At 38.6% G+C, this 23,536-nt stretch overlaps 2 protein-coding genes across 2 annotated transcripts in view; both read right to left on the bottom strand.

Moving 5' to 3' along the window:
* TRMT11 (tRNA methyltransferase 11 homolog (S. cerevisiae)) overlaps positions 1-691 on the bottom strand; it is a 47,446-nt gene extending 46,755 nt beyond the window's left edge. The window contains exon 1 of the mRNA XM_004674106.2: positions 610-691. Coding sequence (XP_004674163.1) covers positions 610-681 — 72 coding nt within the window. The 5' untranslated portion in view covers positions 682-691. The remainder of the gene's footprint in view (positions 1-609) is intronic.
* Positions 692-3,092: 2,401 nt separating this feature from the next.
* Positions 3,093-16,631, bottom strand: HINT3 (histidine triad nucleotide binding protein 3). Its single transcript, XM_004674105.2, has 5 exons — positions 16,251-16,631; positions 10,949-11,066; positions 7,290-7,359; positions 5,069-5,195; positions 3,093-4,355 (listed from the first exon to the last, which is right to left on the bottom strand). The coding sequence occupies exons 1-5, from the start codon at positions 16,431-16,433 to the stop codon at positions 4,323-4,325; spliced, it is 531 nt and encodes a 176-aa protein (XP_004674162.1). The 5' UTR covers positions 16,434-16,631; the 3' UTR covers positions 3,093-4,322.
* Between the last annotated feature and the right edge of the window lie 6,905 nt (positions 16,632-23,536).

Below are 23,536 nucleotides of genomic sequence, written 5' to 3'. Positions count from 1 at the left end.
TGTTACAGTTCAAGTAACTATCTATCACCCGAAGTTCAGAACCTCACAGAAGCCAGAGTAATGGCCAATATCCTCCACTCATCAAGCAGACTAGATTATCCTTGCAACTACTCTCCTTTCCCTGCACATCTTTCTTTAGCTATTCTTACCAACGTTATTTCACAATGCTACCTTTCTGTATATGCTCAAGCCTTAGCCTGCACAGTGCGCTCCCTCAGGAAACAGTTCTTTTATCTCCAGCGTCCTTCACATTCGAGAATAGTTGTACTAAAAATGTCTACTTAATGAAACAACAGTTTCCAGCTTTCCCCTTCTCCTACCACCACCACTTGGAAAAAGGACAAGTCATTTTCACCTGCCTGACTCCGGCACCTGGTTCGCGGGCAGAGGAGCTAATGAACACACTTGGCGAGGTAGACGTCTGTCTGGGACTCAAACACACCCTCCGCCCAACCCCAAACCAGTGCCAGGGGAGCGCGCGATAACCCCGACATGCGCAGACCCTTGCACCCCGGCGAGCTCGCGTCCCGCACTCGCCTTCACCCGCACACGGCTCCCTGATGCGCCCTCTTCTCCCGCGTGAGGTCAGGGAAGGCGTGGCTGGCTCACCGGCAGGCGGAACTCCAGGTGCTCCTGCGCCATGAGCAGCAGATACCTGTTCAGTGGGGAAGGCAGCGCCATGGTAGCTGCCCACGATGCGCCTGCGCGCCGCACACGGTGCACCACCCCGTCTGGCCCCTCGGAGTCGTTTCCGTTGAGGCGGAACCTGAAGGGCCGGAAACGGAAGCGCGGGAAGGGGGCACAGCGGGCATTGCTCTCTGGTGCTCTGTACGTGGCCAGGTGCTCTGTACGTGGCCAGGTGCTCTGTAGGAGATCCCGGAATGTGTTGTGTCTGTGATGGGCTGCGTTTTGAGGTTGTGCTAATTGAATGGAGTGCCCAGGTACCTTTCCCACTATACGTGCACTTCCAAGTTGCTCTATAGCTCTTCAGATCCTAGATCCTCACACCTGGACTAAAATGTATCTTTTTCCATGCAGACCTCTAGCCACTTTGGGTTTTAGAATGACTCACCTGGGCCATTCATTCAACATTTGGTATATTTGCAGTAAGTTTTTAAGGGTACCTGCCATATAAGTGAATTGGGAAAACTAGAGTACCGAGATTATCACCGTTTCACAGAAACCGAAACAGTTCTCTCTTTAGCGCAAGTACCAAATTATTAGATTGTTGCATCTGTTAAATTCACAGAACCAGTCCTCTATTTAACATAAATTTGTTTTTTTAACACAATATAGTAAACAAATTATCACAGCAACATATAAGTTACTTCTAAATTGTACACATTGGCATAGATTTCACTATTTTGTATATATAGTTGTTACTTTTGGGAATACGCAGTTCTTGGAACTATTAGACCTATTTTTCATTCCACTGCAGTACTGCTCAGAAAACAAGCGAAGGTAACCAACATGTTGGGAATATCATAGTCCAAGAACATAGTTGATGCTTAATAGTAACGATTTAAGTGTCTGTTTGTTTCAAACCTCAATTCCATTATTTACCTGTGTATGTACTTGATCAAATTTCTTAGCCTAAGTTTTCTTATCTAAAAATGTAATAATACTGCATCACTGAAGGGATTGTTACAAGGATTAAATAATGTACATAAAGTTTAATGAAACACTTGGGTTATGGTGGGAGGCCAATAAATGGCATTTAAGGATATTGTCCTTAAAAAGAGCATGTGTAGGTTCCTCTTAGCCAGCAATCTGTCACTTTTAGAAAAATGTCTTTAATTCACTGGAGGCAAGTGAACTACTGAGGTGAACAGGTATCTGGGCCCTACGGCTTTAGAGAAAGGGATAAAAGTGCTAATTGAGACAAGTAAAGGTCATTAGATTCTCTGAAGAGTGCCAAGGTGGTACACAGAACCAATGAAGTACGAGGATGTACAGTGTTTGATATGTCACATCCCTAAACATCAGAATTAACAAACAGGTGAGAATTTGATGGGTCAGCACTTTAGGGGACACCAAAGAAGAGCTGATATTCATGCCTAGAATAATAAAATGCTGTGTAGAAGGAGCAATTGAGAATACAGGGCCTAGGAGAACCTGGGTGGAGCAAAGCTTTATTGATTTTTCACATGGGATCTTGAAACTAATGTTTAAAACTAATTTCCCCACTATCTACAAAAAACAGCACAGTTTTAATCATAATTGCCAAAACTTGGAAACAACCCAGATATATTCTAATAGGTGAATGAATAATCTGTGATATATCCAGACAATGGGTTATCTGATGATAAAAAAAAAAGATGAACTAGAAGTCACTAAAAAGACATGGAGGAGACTGAAATACCTACAACTGAGTGTAAGAAACCAATCTAAAAAGCTGCATGTAATAATACTCCAACTACATGACAATCAGGATAGGGTAAGATCTGCACATAGTATAAAAATCGGGGTTTAAGGGGTTAGAGGCAGAGGGGCAAAAAGGCAGACCACACAGGGTTTTTAAGGCAATGAAAAAACTGAGTGATAGGCAATTATTACATGAGATAAAATGTATAATACCAAGAGTGAACCCTAAAATAACAACAGGTTCTGGTGATTATGTCAATATAGGTTCATCAAGTATAATGGAAGCACCACACTGTTAGGGGATGTTGATAATAGTAGAGGCTACCCATGTTTTGCACTAAAGGGTGTACAGAAAATATCTGTACCTTACTTTAAATTTTGCTGTGAGCCTAAAACGTATCTTAAAAAGAAAAGTCTTAAAAAATAAATCAAAAGGCAAAATTTGAACAGTTTTCCATATTTATTTAGCTTTTTACACAAGTACAATTTGAAATAGCTCTCTCAATTGTACAATTCTGCAATTACAAATAGCATCATAACATTCATAGTGTTCTCAATACTACATTAAACATTTTAAGGTTCTAAATTAGCTTTTTGTTGAGTTGATGTTATATATAGCTTCAGAGTTAGTAAATACTTAATTACTGATAAGACAGTGAATTTTAATTGTAACTTCACTGTTAACATTTTATAAAAAGTCACTAAAAATGTAAGGTCTAATTGTTTTCCAGCAAAGAAAAATTTACTGTGTGAGGGCATAAACTTATATATAAATTAAGTAAATTGGCTAATTTCATTTTTGAAGAGCTCTGTAAGGCATCACAGAATTCCTTAAATACCTCATATTGTCATCATAGTAGTGTCAATTACATCCCTACAAGTTCACATAATACAACATGTTAAAATTTTCTGAAGCTGGCCATTATTTTAACTGATTCACAGAAACTTTAATTGCTATTCTACAATTGCTTGGTAAACTACTTAACTATCAAATGCATAAAAACTTCTAAGCTAATTTTGAGAGCCCTTTACTATCCCAAATTCCTCTTGCCACCTCTAGTAAATGGACTTCCTGTTGCAAACAATAGAAACAAAATTCAAAAAAAAAAAAAATGTGGGTTTCTTGACTACACTTCCATTGTCTGCCTACCAAATAATAAGCCTTGAATAAAATTCTATTGCCATTCTCAAAGAACTTCCCACTCCACAACCCTTCGGAGGATATTATATTGCTGAACACATTAAATGTAATCACTAGTTCTGTAAGATCCTTGTACTAGCAAATGAAAAACTGTCCTTTCTTACTTCAGTATTTCCTAACTTTGGCAGAGGTTTGTAGACTTTAAATGTTCAGCAAATGATTTCTGAATGAATAAATGAACAAATGAAATCATATTTATTCCAGTCGTGAAAGCCGGCATCTGAGATCTCAGCAAAAAATGATACATCTAGAATTCTTTCCATCAATAAGATCAGAGATCACTATATAGTAAACAGTAGTATACAGTATATAGTACTCTTTATCTTAAAATTTTATGTGCAAAATCATAAACTATTTTATGTTTATCCTTTATAATAAAAGCTTCAGCAAGATACTTTATATAATTAATTCTTCATGAATAAATCATTATTATAATTACCTACATACTAAGAAATAAAAATATTTGAACTTAAAAAAAAAATACAGAGCCCTTCTTGATGTACAGAATTTGTTTTAATGGGATTTTTCTATAGAATCTTATACCCTAGACAAAAAACCATGAAGACACAGAAGTCAATGACAGTGAATTCATGTAACTGTATTACAGATTTCAGGAAACAGACATTCAGAAAAGATTTAAGGCTACCACTAATAACTTTTTATAAAACCCAACAAAACTTATAATTAGACTTCCAAGAAAGCAAATATTAGTTTATGTTGAGCCAAGTTTAGGAAAATCTTCCACTTGTGGACATTTTCATGTTCTTAGTTTTTCAATCAAATGATCAACCTGTAATATTAAAAAAAATTCTAAATATCATAGCCTGTATCAAATAACTCTAGCCTGTATCCCTACTGTAACAGGTTACAACACAAGAGCTAGATATTGCATACTCTGTTCCTTAAAATATCTTACAAAAAAATCTTGATATGATAGTTTTAAAGACTATCATAAAGGCATTCCACATAGCATATAAACATATAATTTTATCCACATATTCATTTGAAAGTTTCAATAAGGAAGAAAAAAATCTTAAAAGTGAAATGGAGGAAAATTAAGTGCATACTACTAAGTAAAAGAAGTCAATCTGAAAAGACTACATACTGTATAACCCCAAGTATAAGATACTTTGTAAAAGGCAAAACTGTAGAATCATCAAAAATATCAGTGGTTACCACAGACTAAAGGGAGTAAAATATATGAATACTATTCTATATGATACTATACTTTTAAATATATGTCATCATATATTTCTCAAAACACACAGAATATATGATACAGAAATTTCAGTTAAAGTGAACCCCAAAGATAAACCAATGAATGTGGGTAATGATGGTAGGTCATTATAGTTTCATGGGTTTTAACAATGTATTCTTCTGCTATAGGATGTTGATAATTGAGAGTTATAACTGCCTACTATTGCCAAGAAAAGAAGAACTATAGCAAAAATGAAAAATATCTTAAATATATACACATTCTGCTGGCATAACAATAACACTTACTGTAATAAACCAATAGGAGTTCATTCTATAAACCAATCTTGATACAAAGCCCAGCTGATCTGCTGGTGCCAGAACATGAAGATGCAAGTGGGAAATAGAACAGAAAGGTGGCAGGTGGAAGCCCATTCTAAAATAGAAAGACATGAGATCACTGAGAAGGTAGTTTTATAACGAGGCCGTTGAAACATACTCAAAATATATAGCCTATGATTGCCATTCATATATGTATTTCATTGTTTGTTTAAATACACCAAAGTATTCACACATTCCCTCTTCTAGTCATATTAAAGTTCACAGTAACACAATCTCCTCAAGGAAGAGCTTGATAGCATATTATATGTTAATATAACCTTCCTGAATTTGAGTGGACATATGTGTCATCACTCCAATCCTTATATTAATTTTCTTCAACAGATCTATTAGAGGCAACATTTCTTTATTACAAACACAGCCAGCAGATGGCAAGCTTTCTCCTTTAATAAAGAGAATGGTTATTTCCTTGTCAACCACAATTTCAGCAGTGATATTAATCACATTTTAAGAAATTATCAACATTAATTTTCTTGTTTAATAATGAAAATAGATTATAACTTCATATTTTTATAAAATAACTATATGGAATTCCTTTAAATAGTAAAAAAACCAAAAAAATTTAATATGATTTAAAAATCATATTACAGTTTACAGGCCCTCCCTGGTGGCACATTGGGTTAAAGCATAACACTGCAAAGCCAGCAGCAGCTGCATCAGCCCAAGTTCGATTCCCAGCCAGGGAGGTGACCTACATGGTGCAGCAGACTTCTGTCTCATCCACTGTTCCCCTCAGCAGTGTACTTAGTAGATCTGCCTGTTCTCTGTCTTAGTAGATCTCCCCACTCTGTCTCTGGTGAATCCTCTCACCACCCCTGAACCTCTGGCCTGTTCTGTATCCACAAATAAATAAATCTTACCCCAGTTCTCTATGCATAAATAAATCTTAAAAAAATTAAAATGTAGACAATTGACAAATGAAATATTGTGTGCTTTTGCTCAAATTCTGAGCAAACTCTTTTGTAAGTCTATGTATGTTGAGCAGAGGAAAGCATACCTATAACAACAATCTAAACTTAAAATAATTGCCTGATCAAAGTAGAAGTGGTTGGGAGTGTGGGAAGAAGGCCAGAAGTACTATATGGCAGCAATGATTCCCTGGGACTGACAATTATGGAGACAGGTATGCAGCACATACTGAAAAGCTTCCATTGCTAACTAGAAAAGGAAACTAGGTTTCCCTTGGTGAAACAGGATTAATATAATGTAGTACAAAGTAATTCAAAATCAAGAAGCATCTCAAGTAGTCATTCAATCATTTCATTGTAAAGATAGAGAAGTGAAAATCCAAAAACTTTATGGCACTCAAGGTCACAAAGTTAGGCAGATGTAAAGCTAGGATTGAGAGTCAGGGTTCATTTTTCTAGTAAGCACTCATATGACTAGGAAGGTGTTGCTGCTTTTGACCAAAGTCTCAAATAGCATCTTTGCCATTTTATTATCACCCTTGAAGAATGCTTTTAAACAGTTTTCATACGAATTCACATATATAATCTCATTTGAGCCTACATGATTGAGTAAATTTTATAGAGGTTAGTGACTTGTCTAAAGTAACTCAGTCAGTATAAGTACACAGCAAACTGTACTGATAGCATTAGATTCAGGTCTTTTCTGAATTCTGCTGGGAATTTTAGAAGCAATCTCTATTATAATTGCCTTCCTTGGTCACACAAAACAAAGTCAAATATCTTTTGAAAAGAAAAAAACAACTTTTTTCTGATTAATTCAAACAACTGACAAATGGATTATTATGTGCTTTTGCTCAAACTTTGGGGAATGCCTAAGTTCAGTTATCTACAAGTACACTTTTAATCATATAAAATAACATTTTTTTCTAAGGGAATTCTATTTGGGGGGGGCAACAATTTTATAGGGATGCATATATCGGACAAAGAAAGTTAACTCCAGACTACTTTAACCTACCAATTGCTTGGACATATTCGTCCAGACCTAGTGGTGATTAACAGAAGATGTTGAGACATGAGAGAAAGTTTTATTTACTAAATTTATACTCCCAAAGAACTGTATGCTTACTTCAGGAAAAGTACATTTAAACCATGACCTTTGCCATCTCTGGATCTATATTCCATGAGGAAATAACATCTCAAAAGAACCAGCAAATTGCACATACCTCACATTTTCAAAGTTGGTGAAATTATTCTTTTCAAGAATGGTTTTTCCAACAGTTACCATGTCCTCAACTGTAAAACAAGAAATTACACAGTACTATGAGACATCCATTTAATACATTTCTATTAACTCTACTTTTTAGGGTCCTAAAAAACAAAAGCTGTATCAATGGGTAAATATTTAAATACTCATTGATAGCTCTAAGTTACTGAGATATTTGCTTCTCAAAACTGAAATAAATGTTCAAATAAGTCCTATTAAAACATCATACCACAAAATACCACACACAGGTTGGTTTGAACAGCTGCTGAGGGCGACATGAAGTGACTCTTGAGGACATCTACTCCAAAGAGACTAAGTAATTAAACAGAAATTGTTTCAATTAAACAGAAAGGACAAGTCTGAATTTGTTTTTGAGTTCAAATTGCTGCTGGCCTTGAGTAGCTAAACATTTGTTAATAGTACTGGCTTCCAAACTCCATCTGCGGTAGCATCTTTCTTGTCTCACTGCTTTGCAGCTGTCAAATGGGAATATGCCTCTCCATTAAAAAAAAAATTGTGTAGGCCCTCCCTGGTGGCGCAGCGGGTTAAAGCACTGCACTGAGAATCTAAAGCCACTTCCACATGAGTTCGATTCCCGCCTGCCCCGGAGGTGACCACATGGCGTGGCAGACCTCTCCTGACCCGCCCGCTGCTCCCCTCAGCAGTGTACTTCGTCAATCTGCCTGTTCTGCTCCCCACTCTGTCTCTGGTGAAGCCTCTCATCGCCCCTGAGCCTCTGGCCTGTACCCCAGTTCTGTATGTACAAATAAATAAATCTTAAAAAAAAAAAATTGTGTAAATTGTAGTCTTCAAAGCACAAAAGTCAAACACTAAGCATCTATGTTTCTGAATGTTGTAACCATGTGTTTGAAAGGGGGGGGAGTGATAAAAATCTAGAGAATTGTTATAATGAGGTTTATAAAAGGCTACTGACTGATATTCACTTCTCTAAGACAGCTTGAGCTGGTAAGAGAGCAGACAAGAATAGCAAGCCAATGCTATCGCTTAAAAATAAAAACAAAAAACATATAACTTGCAAGACAGTTAAAGTCAGAAAAGTAGTAATTTTAAACAATTTTAACAATATTATGAATTATAACATACAGGTGCAATATGCATGACAACAACAAAGCGTTCTAATGTCTCACATTTTCTATGAAGCAATACAATAATTAAATGTATGCTATAATAATTGCAAGGTATGCACTGTAATCTCTAGAAAAACCACTACAAAAAGGAATATAACAAGGAAGAAGCCAACAAATAAGCTAAAGTAAAATACAAAATATATATATGTGTATATATATATATATATATATATATATACACACACACATAAAAGAAGAGAGCAAATGGCAAAATGGTAAGCCTAACATCACCTATACCAAGTCACCTTAAATGTTACAGTAGCTATTTAAACACTTGAAAGATTTTCATACTGCTTAAGGGGTTAAGGGGGAAAGCAAGAAAGATTCAATTACATGTCATCTTCAAGTGCTTAAATATAAATATTCACTTTAATTGGAAGTAAAGGACAGAAAAGATATCCAGTACAAACAAGTAGTAGTAAGAAATCTGGAGAGATTATCACAAAACATAGATTCAAAAAATTTCCACATACAGAGTTTATAACACTAAAAACGGAACATTTAATTGAGAAGATACAACATCTTCTCAATGGAATCTATGAAAAAAGATTAGCCACGAGTTAATGAAGTTGGGTGAACACAAGGAAACTTAACAAAAGATCAAAATATATAAAGCAAAATCTACTGTCTCTGTTTCATTGATATCTACTTTTTATATATTGTTATTTATACTTATTTAGGCCTGATCTGTTCACTTAAGTCTTAAACCCTAATATAAGCTTTTTTCCCCCAAAGACTTACTTATATGCATATAAGAACTGGGGGTTAAACAAGAGGTGCAGATGGGGCTGAGACAATTCATCAGAGACAGTGTGGGGAGCAAAACAGGCAGAACTACTGAAATACAATGCTAAGGGGTGCAGAGAGTGAGAGAGGAAAGGTCTGCAACACCATGTGGGTTAGCTCCCTGGCTGGGAATTGAACTCATTTTGATGAGACTGGTGATAGTTTGATAGCTTGATAGCATTGTGTCTTTAGCCCTCTCTAATATAAGTATTTAAGACTAATATTTCTAAGAACTGCTCCAAGCACATTTCACAAATTTTGTTATGTTGAATATTTTTTACTAATCAATTAAAAATATCATCTATGTTTGACCTATTTATTTAGCAGTAAGTGTGTTAATTTTTAGATATTTGCTATTCCATATTTTATTATTTTCTAATTTAATTCAAATGTTACTGTAGAAAACACTTTGTAAGAGTTTGACATTTAAAATACAATACAATGAGATTGATTTTATTGCCCAGAAAATGCTTTATCTTGGTGAAGCATGTGCTCTTAAAAGAATATGTTCCATTGTTAAAGGTGGTTCTATAAATCTCAATTATAGTCAAAGTGCTTGATAATATTATTGAACTCTTCTATTTGTTTATTTTCCCAGTTTTGTAGACTGTATGAAATTGTTAACTGTAAGAACTTTTAAACTTTTACTATGGAAATATTCACATATATTCAAAAATAAGAAATTCCAAATACTACTGTGCTGCTTCAAACAGTAACAGTTATAAAAAGCTTTCAATATGAAAGTAATACAAGAAAAATAAGTAAGAACACATTTCATCCTCAAAAAAAAGGAGTAAAAAAGGAAATACTCAAGGCTACAGTGGCTTTTTGGGTCCTGGACTACATATTGCATGTACACAGATCGCCATCTGCTGACAGAACCTCATGAGTAAGAAACTTCAATATTTAAATGAGAGGAAGGGCTTAAAAACTGGTAATTCAGTAGCCTGAAGAGAAATGAACTACGTATCAAGGTTTTCAAAAAAAAACCTTTACCTTCAAAAAGTCAGGCACAATCTACCTACCTTATAAGTATTAACCAAACTAAACCCAGGCCCTGATGACAGAAGCTATCAAAGTACATTTGAATTGAATTTAGAAGTATCTTGATAAGTGATGGCTGACAAGCCACCGATGTTACAAGTAGGAGCATATAGGATAATACTGTAAGAGAAGAGATTTGGAATTTCCTTTTTGGAAGCTAAAAGTTCATCACTAAAATTTCATAAACTGTGGCACTAATTCACCTACGTAAGAAACTATAAAGTGGTCAGCAATGTAATCTCATGCTATATTACAACTTATTTCTTTACAATTTTTCATTTTACCATTCATTCTATGTCAAGAAAAGATACAATTTAAAAAATCATAAAGGGGTATTATTTTTCAGAGAGTTTAAAGATTAAATAACATACTGTTTGGAATTTGCCTCAAATCCACTGAGAAAATACATGAAAAAAGAGTAGCCATGAATTATTGAAGCTGGGTAATGAATACAGGAGACTATACTACTTTACTATTTTATTTTTATATACATTTGATATTTTTTTCATAACGAAAGTTTCAAAAAATTGTAATACTTTTTCAGTATCACCTGGTTATACTGTTTTTTTTCTGATCATCATCCTTGTGACTGGCAAGGCTCTGCAAGACATAACCATGAAGAATAGTACCACCATCTTACCTAGTTTTACTTGATCTTTTCTTAGTTCTTTGCAGTTTTCAATATGCTTCTTTGGCACCACGAGATAATGATGAGGTGCTGCTGGTTTAATATCTCTAAAGCAAACTAGGTCTTCATTCTACAGGAAAAAATATATATCATTTGTTAGTGAGTTAAAAACAAATTTCCAAATGCAGTTTTTTAAAAGATTTATTTATTTATGCACACAGAACTAGAGTACAGCCAGAGGTGTGGAGGGTGAGAGGATTCGCCAGAGACAGAGTTGGGAGCAGAGCAGGCTGGGTATATATTGACATATAATGCTGCGGGGAGCAGGGGCGGGTCAGGAGAGGTCTGCTGCACCATGTAGGGCAGCTCTCTGGCTGGGGTCAAACTTTGCGGCTGTGGCTAGCTGTGTACTGTTGCGCTTTAACCCATTTGGCCCCCAGGGAGGGCGCCCAAATGCAGATCTTATATCATTTTGACATAACAAATCACAGTCTGAAGAGCATATGGTACTTATGTTAACTAAGCCCCACTTTGTGATTATGCACTAAGTTCATAAAAATAAGTTTTATCTTTCTTCATGAGTTGCTCATTTATTTCGGAGAATAAAAGGACTTCTGTAAAATTAATTTCAGGAAGACAACTATGAAGTTCAACAAAAACTTCAACAATAATTCCTCCATCTCTACCTTAAGGTTCTTTCTCTCTTATATGTACTTTCAATGTTGTGAATGCAGAATCACAGCAAAAATGAATAATTCTTTTATACATTCGCATTTTTTCCTAACTGGCATTGTCTGCAATTATAATAAAAACACCATCTAGCAACTGCATATCCAAAGTTATAAAATATTTTTACAGCATTATATCCAAATGCTTTGTCTTTATGTCTACTTGCTATTTGGTAGGATTCAAAAGACTTTGAAATACACTAACTCATTTATTTTACTACATTGTAAGCCCAATCCATTACATGTATGCGAGTAATGCGAAGAACAAAAAAAGCAAAGGAAGAAGGGAATCCTTCAACCTACTAACATTTGGCATTGTTCTTTTCAAGAACAATCTGGCCCTCCCTGGTGGTGCAAGAGATTAAAGCACAGCACAATGAAGCCATCCACAGCCATTGCAGCACAAGTTCCATCCCCAGGAGATGCACACGTGGCATGGCAGGCCTCCCCTGTCCTTCCCGCTGCTCCCTTCAGCCATGTATTTCAGTACATCTGCCTGTTCTGGTCCCCACTCTGTCTCTGGTAAATCCTCTCACCCCTGCACCTCTGGCCTGTACCCAGTTCTTGTATGCATAAATAAATAAATCTTTAATTTAAAAAGTCCTTAATCTGGGCCCTCCCTGGTGGTGCAGTGGGTTAAAGCACAGCACTAAGAAGCTAAAGCCACTTCAGCATGAGTTTGATCCCCATGCTCCCCAGAGGTGACCCACATGGTGTGGCAGACCTCTCCTGGCCCGCCCATTGCTCCCCTCAGCAGTGTACTTTGTCAGTCAGCCTGTTCTGCTCCCCGCTCTGTCTCTGGTGAACCCTCGCAGGTTCCTTCCCAAAAGTCCCCAGAATACACTATTACTCATTAGCAATCCAGTCTAGAATCAAAGATCAATTTGGAGGAGGGCCTCATATCCATGGCAGTAATCATGGTTTCGATGAAAATGCTGAAACGCCACTGTATAGATCACACATGAACTTCCTTATCAGTTAGCTCCAAGTGAGACATAGACCTCCAGTGAAACCACACTTCAGAAAATAAGACTTTGTTACTTGAAACCTCAGCAGTGGCAGGTCTGAAACAGGTGGCAGGAAAAACAAGGTAGCACGTGTCCCTTTTATTTCTCAACACTCAATAAACTACTCACAATGCAGCTTTACTGTAATACTCTTTAAATACTGGCTTCATTGCTATCCTCATATACCTCTGGCCTGAAAGCTGTTCAGAATATAACAGTCACTATGACAATCATATCAATTTTAAAGGCTCTTCTGTCTAGTAGTAACTTTAAGCATTGACATCAATGGAATGTTTCCAGCTCAGAAATCATTAGCCCTGGGTGGAGGTCAATCTATCACAACAAAATTATTAACAACTGGCCTTCCCAGATTAGTGTGTAACACCACAATAAAACAGAGTCCAACTCAAAATGCCTCCAGTACTCCCACTGGAAACAATGCCCCAAAATGGCAGCCACAGTGTTTGTTCACCTGGGATCCCGACAAATGAGACATCTTCCTGCAGTCCAAGTTCAACTAAGTTGAACAAAAAGATATTATTCAAAGACTTGTATACATTTTAAAACATATAAATTACATACTAGGTGATTAGCCTCTTTTTAAAAAGCTTAATCTTAGTGAGTGCTTGTATATCAGATCATCTAAGATGCAATTAGAAAAAGATCCCCCACTTTTTGGAGCACTATTGCACAAGCATGCATACCCTGCTTATGTTTGGTATCATATGGATTAAAGTACATATTCACCCTGTGCCCTACTTAAGGTATAAATTAGTTAGATATCATCTATATGCCCTATAAAAAATGTTCCCTGGCTCTTCATATACTTAACAAATGTCCCTAATGAAGAAGAAAAAAAACCCTAACCCATTTGCTGGGAAGAAATCTGTGAGAAAAATTTGGACTACCTTACCCCCTCTTGACAACCAATTTTAGACGCTTTCCGCAACTACTAGTATCTCTTTTTTATTAGTTTGGCAATATGAAAAATTTAAAAGCAGTTTCTAGGAACCTAGATAAGAGATAATGAACTCTACATAAGCTCACATTATCTCTCACCAGCCCATTTTATAGTAAAATAAAGAGGGAATGAAGACTCAGAATGATACAACTGCTCACCTCAGCTGAAACCAGACTTGGGCTGCCACTGGCAGGGGGGAGGGTACATTTACAGACCTGAGCAGGTTTCAAGCTGAAAGTCTCAACCTCAACTGACCCTCATCACTATACAACAGCCCATCTATGTCCCTGATCCTCTTTCCTGGCCTCCAGAGGAACTACTTCAGACTCTGACTTCAAAACAGAATGTGTTCCTTCATCTTCTCCAGGGCTTCATTTAAATGCTACCTTCTGCAAGCATTTTTTTTCTGACAAAATTTTTAAAATTACATCTTCTTCCTCTGCTATTTTTCATCACCTAGTAAACTATATGCCTTGTTTACTATGAAGCTTTTTATCTATTTCCTGTGAGGAGAAGATAAATTCCACCAGGGCAGGGATATCTGCATTTACTGCTATCTCCCAGTGTTTCCAACAGAGCCTGGCTGTTGGCACTGAAGGCACTCACTGAAAGACTGAGTGACCAATGGGTGGAATGAGTTTCATCTTTCCCAGCCACTGAGCACTACCACCCCAGGCCATTTTAGCACTCTCTCCAATCATTTCAGGATTTAAACGCACCAACATCTTCACTGTTGTAAAGATGCTTTCTCTCAATCCCCATCTCTTCCTGGAGTTATCATTCCCTTTCTCTCGAACCCAATCACCCATATTCCTTCAATAGCTGTCTGCACTTTGTCTTCACTTTTCCATTCTTATTAACTACAATCTGCCTTCTGACTCACCATTGCCCTATAATTTCTCTCGTGAAGGTTAATGACTTTCACTTTGGGATTAAAACCAGTTGAGATCTAACTTGGCTTATGTGCAAACATACAGAAAGGTCACTATCCCATGCCTGAGGATGAAGGAAGGCTGCTAATAGTGCTGACATGTCTGAAAATTTTGTTCTTCTTGTCATACCCCTTTCTTGATCTTCCAACTGTTCATTCTACTTCTCAGACCATTCCTTCTCTGTTCCCCTTTCATGTTCTTTAGAATTTGTATAGCCTCCCCTTCACTTCTTATTCTATTGCTTTCTAGGTGATGTATTAATACTAATTCCTCTCTTTTCAATTTCCACTTATAAATGTACATATCCTATGATCTGAGCCAGACATTCAGTATTCTCCAGAGTGCCAGACTACCTGACTATTTAATGGACATCTCTACTTGATGCTCACACTCAGATTCCAGAACTACAAAACTATTTGTAGTTTTTATCATTTTCTATTTCCCACCCTTCTCCTGGTCAACTCTCCTTTTCCTACATTCCTCATTTAATAAAATGACACCACTACTACCACTTTGACATTCCCCCTTTCTTTCCTCATCCTCCTAGGTTTCTCAACCTAGGCACTACTGACTAGTATAACAGTATTCAATTTCTTTCATGTAATTTCTCAACCCTTTCCTCCCAATCCAGCGTTAAATACTAGAAGCTACTCTTCATGAAAAGACAAAACTCGAACAAAAATGACAATATTTTAATAATCTCTCCCTGTTTACCGCCACAGCTTCAACTTTCACTACTCATTCCCTCAAACTCTATACTCCAGTTAAACTGAAATTCTGTCTTCCTACCGCACACACAAAACCTTTGAAGATTCTGCTTATGTCAATTTTCTCCTCCCTTATCTGGTCAATTTCTACTTATTTCTTCACATGTCACTTTTCCCCAAAAGCCTAACCCTTCAATTCTGGGTTAGCTGGCTCTCCCACAGGTTTGCAAAAACACTTAAATGATAAAAGTACCTCCCATTGCACAGGGCACTGGAACTGTCTCTGACTGTACTCATTCAAGGTCTATCAGCGACTGTCCTTTATTCTGTTCACCAGTGAATCTCCAACCCACAGTGCTCAGAAGAGATTAATTTTTAACAAGTTAAAGACAACTACGACCAAAAAAAAAAAATTTGGAGCAGATTCTCTCACAAGGTTGGTCTTGACAGGCAAGTAGAACTGGGAGAAAAAAAGTTGTTAACCAGCGATGTGCTTTAACATATCTGGCTAAAACTGTATTGCTCTGAAAGTCTGCCCAACTGTTAACACTTCCAAGCTCTGCACCCTTCCAGGGAGCTCAGCAGCTCTTAAGGAGTAGATCATTCTCAGACCCAACCTCCCAGCCTAATGTCACTCAACCTAACAAGTCTTTCCTAAGTGCCAAAGGCTGTTTTCTGTTAGTTTTTCCTCCGGAGTCAGTATTTGAGTGCACAGAATGTAAAAATAGTGTCTGAAAAGGCGCTGGCGGGGAGTGGAGGAATCAAAGGGGTGTTATGAATCCCTTTCATAAAAGCAGAGGTCATAAATGCTATTTTCTGCCAAGTCCCGCGCACCTGCCAAGAGAGGGCTAACTACCGGGCTCTATCACTACAGGGTCTGCCCGAGGAACAGCGACCACACGCTGGGGACACGCCCGCGCGCGAGCGCAGAGCGGCTCGGGCCGGAGCCCACCCAGGCCTCGGGCGCGCCGCCGCCCACCTCGCAATGCAGGAGCTCGGTGGCGGGCTCCTGCCGCGCCGCGATCCGGCAGAACACGCACTTGGCCCTGTAGTCCTCGGGCCCCGGCGACTTGGAGGCGACCTCGGCGGCGTCCGACGCCGACGTCGGAGCCTTTGCAGCCGCCGCTGACTGCGCGCCATCGCATGCCGGGGCCTCGGCCATCACGCCCGCCCTCCGCGGCCTAGCCGGGGCGGCTCCGGGACGACGCAGCCTGCGCAAGCCCGCCTCCTGCACCTCCCCGCAGCCACCTCCGCGCGTCGCCAGTCGCTAGGCGCCGGGCCCGGCAGTGAGTCGAGGACCCGCGCTGCTCCTGGCCGACGCTAGAGGGAGGGCGAACTCGGTGCTGGGAGCCCAGCCAGCAGGGGTTTCAAGCCGGCAGCCGTCGGGGGGCGCGCGCGACTGCACAAAAGGGGCGCCCGCGGGAGGAGCCGACTGCGGATTCGCCCCGCCCCGGCGTCCTTAATAAGGACGCACGACGTCCAGAGACGCTGGAGCGTACCCCGCGTGGCGCGACGTGAGAGGGCGTCCTGACTCCCCACGATCGGATCGCTCTGTGCATATGGTGCCCGCAGCCGGTGATCTGGCGAAGCCCAAGACCGCATGCGCTGAGTTTTAAAAGTCGCATAGGCTTTCCAAGTGAATAAAACTTCTAGAGCTTTGTTTGCAAACAGGCCGTGTCCGACGCCACATTGTGGGTGACTTTTCCATGATCGGTGTAGGTGCTTTTGCTATGTCCAAAACTTGATGTTAACAGCACCAGTTATATCAAGATTTCTAGTTCATTTTTTTAATTAAATATATATACTTATTTACATCATTCTTCATTTTGTGCATCTTTAAAAAAGGGTTTATTTGTGCATACAGAGCTGGGGTACAGGCCAAAGGTGCAGGGCCGGTGAGAGGATTCACCAGAGACAGAGTGGGGAGCAGAACAGGCAGATGGACGAAGTGCACTGCTGAGGGAGCAGCGGGCGGGTCAGGAGAGGTCTGCCGCCGCCATGTGAGTCATCTCCCATGTTTTTTTCCCGTCTCAGTTGTAATCCCCATGGACTTCCACCACTGATTACCCATGTGCCATCACCATAGTCCCCTGTGCTCTTCCCACCCTAGTTTTGATCCTGTTCCCCTCTCCACCCCCATAGAATGTCCCTGATTTATAGTTAGCTGTTCTTCATTTTTAACTTTATTACCACTGTTTCCCACCCCACCACCCCCCTTCCCTTATGCTCCTACTATGAATAAAACATCCGGTATTTTTTTCTTTCTGGCTTATTTCACTAAGTATGATCCCTTCCAGCTCCATCCATGTTCTTGCAAAAGACATGAATTTATCTTTTTGACTGCTGAGTAATATTCCATTGTGTATATCTATCTTGGGGTATTTGAGTTGGTTCCACACCTTCCCTATTGTAAATACAGCAGTAATAAACATAGGGGTGCAGTATCCTTTTGAATCAATGTTTTTTTTTAAGATTTATTTATTTGTATATACAGAAATGGGGTACAAGCCAGAGGTGCAAGGGCAATGAGAGGACTCACCAGAAACAGAGTGGGGAGCAGAACAGGCATATCGTAGAAGAACACTGCAGAGGGGAGCAGCAAGTGAGGCTGGAGAGGTCTGCTGTGCCAAGTGGGTCACCTCTGGGGCAGGGATTGAACTCCCAGTAAAGTAGCCACTGCTTGGCTTCACAGTGCAGTGCTCCACCAGCTGTGCCACCAAGGAGGGCCTCGAATCAATGTAAATGAGGAATTTTGCTTGTTTCTGGTTTTGGTCAGTAAGTCTATTATTGTATTTTACTTACTGTTATTGTACCTGACCAGCATGCCCTCACCACACTTTTGTACCAACCAATCCTCTGCCTGCAATTCTCTTTCTGTAACTGGTCATGTGAATGACTTCCCTTACCTTCAAGTCTTTGTTCAGATGTTTCTTCCCAGTGAGTCCAATTCTGGTTATGCTTGCAAGCCACCATTTCACTTGGACCTCCTATACCCCTTCACCCTTTAGATTGCCTATTTTTTCCCTTGTATCCATTACCTTTTACATATTTTTATTTATATCATATAATAAAATTGTTAGATACATATTTTAAATACTACCTATTTAATTTATATATCATCTCTTTGCTCCTTGTTGAATATAATCTCAACAGGAATTTTTATCATTTTTTGTCTGCATTTAGTTTATAGAAGTATTCCCCAATGCCTGTATGTAGAATAGAGCTTAATCAAGGACAACTTCAAGGGCCTTCTTTGGAAAACTGGAAGACTGAAGTTTCAGTTTTCAAGATGAGGAACTCTGAGACAGGGAGAACCAGGCATTCAGTTCTGGGTGTGTTAATTTGAGATGTTTTATCAATTGGTTAAGACTAAGTTTGCTACAGTGAACAACACAAAACTCTTAATGCCTTTCAACAACAACAAAAATGTTTATTTCGCACATTTGTGTCCAACAAAGGTCATCTGTGACTGTATGGCCTTCATTCCATGACCCAGGTGGAAGGAGCAGCCTCTTCTGGAATGTTCTGGTGTCAGAATAGAGAAAAGAGTGAGCAGGTTGGAGATACATGATAGCCCCTGAAGCTTCTACTCAGAACTGGTACATGTCACTTCTCACATACCATTGGCCAAAGCAAATTGTGTAGCCAACTTGCAAATACCAGCAAAATAGGGTTCAATATAATACTAGTACTGGAAAAGGCTCCAAATATCTTCAACCATAATACAACCTGCTACAGATGCTTATTTGACATCTAAGTGGTAATATCACTAGGTGGGGAGCCTGAAATTCAAGAGAAGGTCTGAGCTAAAGATGTAAATCTTAGAATCTTTAGCATAGTATTTACACTTTGAAATGAGAATAAACTAAAGGAATAAGTATAAATAGAAAAGAAACTTCTGATTAAGTGTGGGGTGATCTAGCATTTGGAAGTCACAGAAAAGAGAAACAGTCAAATATGTCTAAGAAAAAGTGGCCTGTAAGGACCAAGAGGAGAACTAGGAAAAAGCAGTGTGTTGGGGGTAAGCAAAGAGGGTTTCAAGTAGCAGGAAATGATTTTACCCTGTCAGAGGCTGCTACAAGAAGAGAAGAGGCCTGGGAATTGAGTGGAGGATATTGGTAAAGCTACCAAGTTTTACTATGGGGGATTGGTTGGCAAACAAACCTGATTGCAGTGGGTTTAGGAGAGAATGGTACTAAATGAATTTAACACAGTACTTATGAATAGATTCTACAGACTATTCTCAGATAAAGGATGCACAAAGACTAGAGGCCACAAACTATACTGATAAAGATCAAGGGAGCAAAGCAGAGATGCCAGAACATCTAAACATGAGCAGAGTATTGCTAGCCAAAGTAAATGTATACCATTCATCTGCTCAGATGTCTCTCTTCCTAGCAACCTGAGGAAGCTAAATGAAATTTCCCCGACACCTCTAACTCCACTTTTATCATAAGGAAAATTTCCTTTCCATATAGCTCTTCTCTAAATTCTTTACGTCGAACTACCCCTTGCTCTTTATGTACTTTACCCTCTAGTCTCATGGAGTCTCAAAATTCAATAGGCAGTCCTGTGACACGCCCCCCCCCCCATTTTTAACTTTACTCATAACTTTCCTTCAAGTCAAAATCCAACTGTAAATTTGGTATTTCTGCTCAAATGTCCAAGCTGATTCAATGTGAATCTTGCTGAAGGTCTCTTATATTGACAGCTTCTGGTACTGACTGCAACAATCCAATCCTTCCATTGCTAGACATTGTTACTATTAGCTCTGTTCAAACCTCTAGTCTCATTACTTGCCTAATGCCAGTCCGTTAGTCAATGACTGAACTGTCGCCCAGTTCTATACATGCATGTTATAAGACAGTATGTCTAGTATAAATCCATCTAGCATGAGGCTATGCATCTTTAAAGTTGGATTGGTAAAATGGACCTGAAAAAAAATAGATACAAAATATATTTGTCCTATGATTTCTAGAGGAATACATTATAACGATGTGGTTTTTTTTTTCTTCTTTTTGTTTATATATTTTACCTCTTTAACAATGAAAATATATTACTTAAGGAAAATAGCCTAACAGATTTTGGAGGTTCAGGATTCCAGATAAACTTCACTTCCTGTAATCACTTTATTTTATATTCTCATTCCACCAGTTTTGCTCAACCCTAATGTCAGAAGATATTTGGCATTTTCAGGCAGATTTCTTGCTATTGCTGATGGAAATGGACCGTAGAACTGCTACAACTATATTTTGATACAGTGATGTGTTTCTTTCCATTTTACAGTGATATGGAAAGTGGTTGGTGGGTTTATCTTAATCTCATAAAGTATTATGTCAACAGCAGATCCCTTTACAGCATCCTAAATAGAAATTACCTGAATATAAATACAAAGAAACTTCCTCTTATATTTTAGTATAAATAACTTTCTATTTCATGAGTGTTTCAAGAATATTAGACTTTACTGAAAGTAAAAGAACTCGGCATGAACATATTTCTTCTTAGAAAATAGTATAAAGGAAATATTTAAAGTTAAAGCAATGGTTTCCTGGTACTATTTAATGTTTATTGGCCTTTATCTGTCATGAGTGAAATGCTGAGACAAAGGAAGAGGGAGGAATGTTTACGGGTGGGAAAAGAGAAAATTCCAGTTTCTGATTATTAAATTGCCTAACTTTGAGTTCTCATTGACAAATATTGGCACATGGCCTAGAGGCTCACCTTGTGACTGTTTGAGCTTTGTAAAGGGCTTAAAGGAAGTCTTAATCTGTTCTGAAGTGGAAACTAAATCTTTTGTAATAGAATGACAAAAAGAGAAAGCCCCTTCTTCCCCATTCTGCCACTTCCCTGAATAAATTATTTTGTTTACTTCTCCACAGAATATAATGTAGACTCTATGCTTTTTTTCAATAATGATTTTCTAAAAGCCAGCTGTTCAAACAAATCAATGAAAGCAGTTTCTACTTTTTATCACAAACATACTTTGCATTTCTAATAAAGAATTCAGCATAAACAGTGTAATGTGACTAACACCGTAATAGTACTACCTATGTTTGGCATTTTGTAATTATCTAAGGGACCTTCTTATATATAAATTTGATTCTCAAATCTAAGAACTCAGAGAAGTAGATATTGCTAACTGTATTTTAGGAATGGCTAAGATGAGACACAGGATGACAAATCAGCTTACACAGGTGGGTGACAGGGGTTCCTCTTGCAGTCCTTTTAGTAACATAGGGGTGAATAGGAACATCCAAGTCAATGGGCATGCCACTGTAAAGAGCACTTTCAGGTCTGCCAGCTAATTTTCTGCAAATCAAGGCTACATTAGAATTGTACTGCAATCCCAAGTCCAATAAAGGTCATCTATAACATTCATTCTAATTCTTATTAGTTACTCTCATAAAAAAATTTCTCCATAACATACCAAATTCCAAAAAATAGATGACTGGATCAGGAAGATGTGGTACATATACACAATGGAATGTTACTCAGCAATCAGAAAAGATAAACTCATGCCATGGATGGGGCTGGAAGGGACCAAGTTCAGTGAAATAAGCCAGAGAAAAAGAAAAATACTGGGTGGTTTCACTTGTAGGAGAAATGTAAGATATCAGGGGGAAAAAAAGTAATTACAATAAAGTAAAAATCAAAATCAATAGACAACTCTAAACCAGAGACAGGGAGAGGAATGGGATCAAAACAGGGGTGGGAAGAGCACAAGGTACTATGGTGACGACACTCTGGTGATGGCACATGGGTGAATTGGTGGTGTAACTCTGGGGGGGCTACAACTGAGATGAAAAAGCATATTGTCTATAAAAATGAGGAATGATTTTCAGAATATTTGACATAAGAGAGAAAAAAATTCGCTTTACTTATACCGAACTGTTCTTGGTTTCTTTACAATTTTTATTGCTGACTTCCTTTGAAACCATTTTCACTGTAAAGACAATGTTATTGAAAGCACTTTATACTCTCATTCTCTGCATAGAACTATACCTTCACCTTCTTTGCCTTAACTGAAACTGTTATAGGGCACCCCAAATCTTTTCCAGAACAGGGGGAGAGAGAGAGACCCCTGAAGCCCCAAAATCCTGCCTGCTCTAAGTGGGTTCTGCCATCCGCCACGTTAAGACAAAACATATAAAACTTTAATGAAAAGGGACTTTAATATAGTGAATATACAATATGGAACACAAAGAATATAACTTCTAAATCAAACACTTGAAGTTACCCATCCCCTCGCTGGCAAAAGTCAACCCAAAAGGGATTGGCCCAAAGCAAGGCCTGAAAGCTGCCACAAGACTAAAGCATCTTCTGGCCGGGACCCATGGAAAAGGGTCAGAAATGGCCAGACAAATCTGGGAGGAAAAGAGCAAAATCAAAATCAAAATCAATATAAACACTGCCATAGTCACCTCCCTACAGGTATCTCACCCACATGTGCCTTAACCAGTCCAGGGTCAGGAAACAAGCACGGTTTCTTCATCACATGCTTGCTGCTCCATGTGCTTCCTCAGGTCTCCTTCTGGCTCTCCATTCAGCTTTTCTCTTCTGCCCCTTCTCTTCTCTCCTTTTTCTCTGCTCAACTCCACCCTCCTTCTGGGTGGGGGAGGGAACCTGTAACTTCCCTTTTTCCTAGGGACCACCCTATTACAAAACCTGCCTTTTCCCAAGGATGTCATTTCCCTTGAAACTTGACAAACAAAAATTGCTTCTATGCCCCACCTTTCAGCATGTAACAGATTACACCTCCCCACACAAGGGAGAAATCACAACACAGGTATGAAAACCTGGTAGTTACCTCATATACTGTAATGCTTTCCACAACAGACCTTCCTCAGCAGGAAGCAGAATCTTAGAATCTTGTCTTACACCAGTAATCAAACAGATCCAGAATTCAAATGGCAAACATGCCCCAAACGAATTGTGTAGACAAATTTCACAGCAGCAAACCCTTTAGACTCAATATCTTTTCTAATTTTTCATATCCAGACTTTGGAAAATTCAAGCTATCTCCAAGAATCCATTAAGGTTACCAGCAGTTACTAGTTACTGATCAAGGCTTAGTGTTTCTTCTCATCCAAGCATACATTTGCTAATTTAAACACCACTGCTCCATTGTTGGTTTACAAAACCCCTAAAGCAGAGATCAGGGAGTAGTCAAAGTCAAAGCAAAGGAGGAAAATTATCATTGCCTTTAGAAATGCTAAAGACACTCATAAAATGGCTGAGATCACAAAAAAAAAAAAAAAAAGTCCA

Source organism: Condylura cristata, unplaced genomic scaffold (assembly GCF_000260355.1).
Source record: "Condylura cristata isolate star-nosed mole 26May11 unplaced genomic scaffold, ConCri1.0 scaffold00001, whole genome shotgun sequence".
In the NCBI taxonomy this organism is placed as follows: Eukaryota; Metazoa; Chordata; class Mammalia; order Eulipotyphla; family Talpidae; genus Condylura; species Condylura cristata.
This window is presented reverse-complemented; position numbering and strand designations above follow the sequence as displayed.

What these genes read in the sequence shown, in the direction of transcription:
- HINT3 (XM_004674105.2), bottom strand. Translation starts at nt 16,433, where the DNA reads ATGGCCGAGGCCCCGGCATGCGATGGCGCGCAGTCAGCGGCGGCTGCA. An exon ending in AAAAGATCAAGTAAAACTAG is followed by an intron (nt 7,360 to 10,948) that starts GTAAGATGGTGG and finishes CTTGTTTTACAG; the next exon opens with TTGAGGACATGGTAACTGTT. An exon ending in ACCAACTTTGAAAATGTGAG is followed by an intron (nt 5,196 to 7,289) that starts GTATGTGCAATT and finishes TTTCTATTTTAG; the next exon opens with AATGGGCTTCCACCTGCCAC.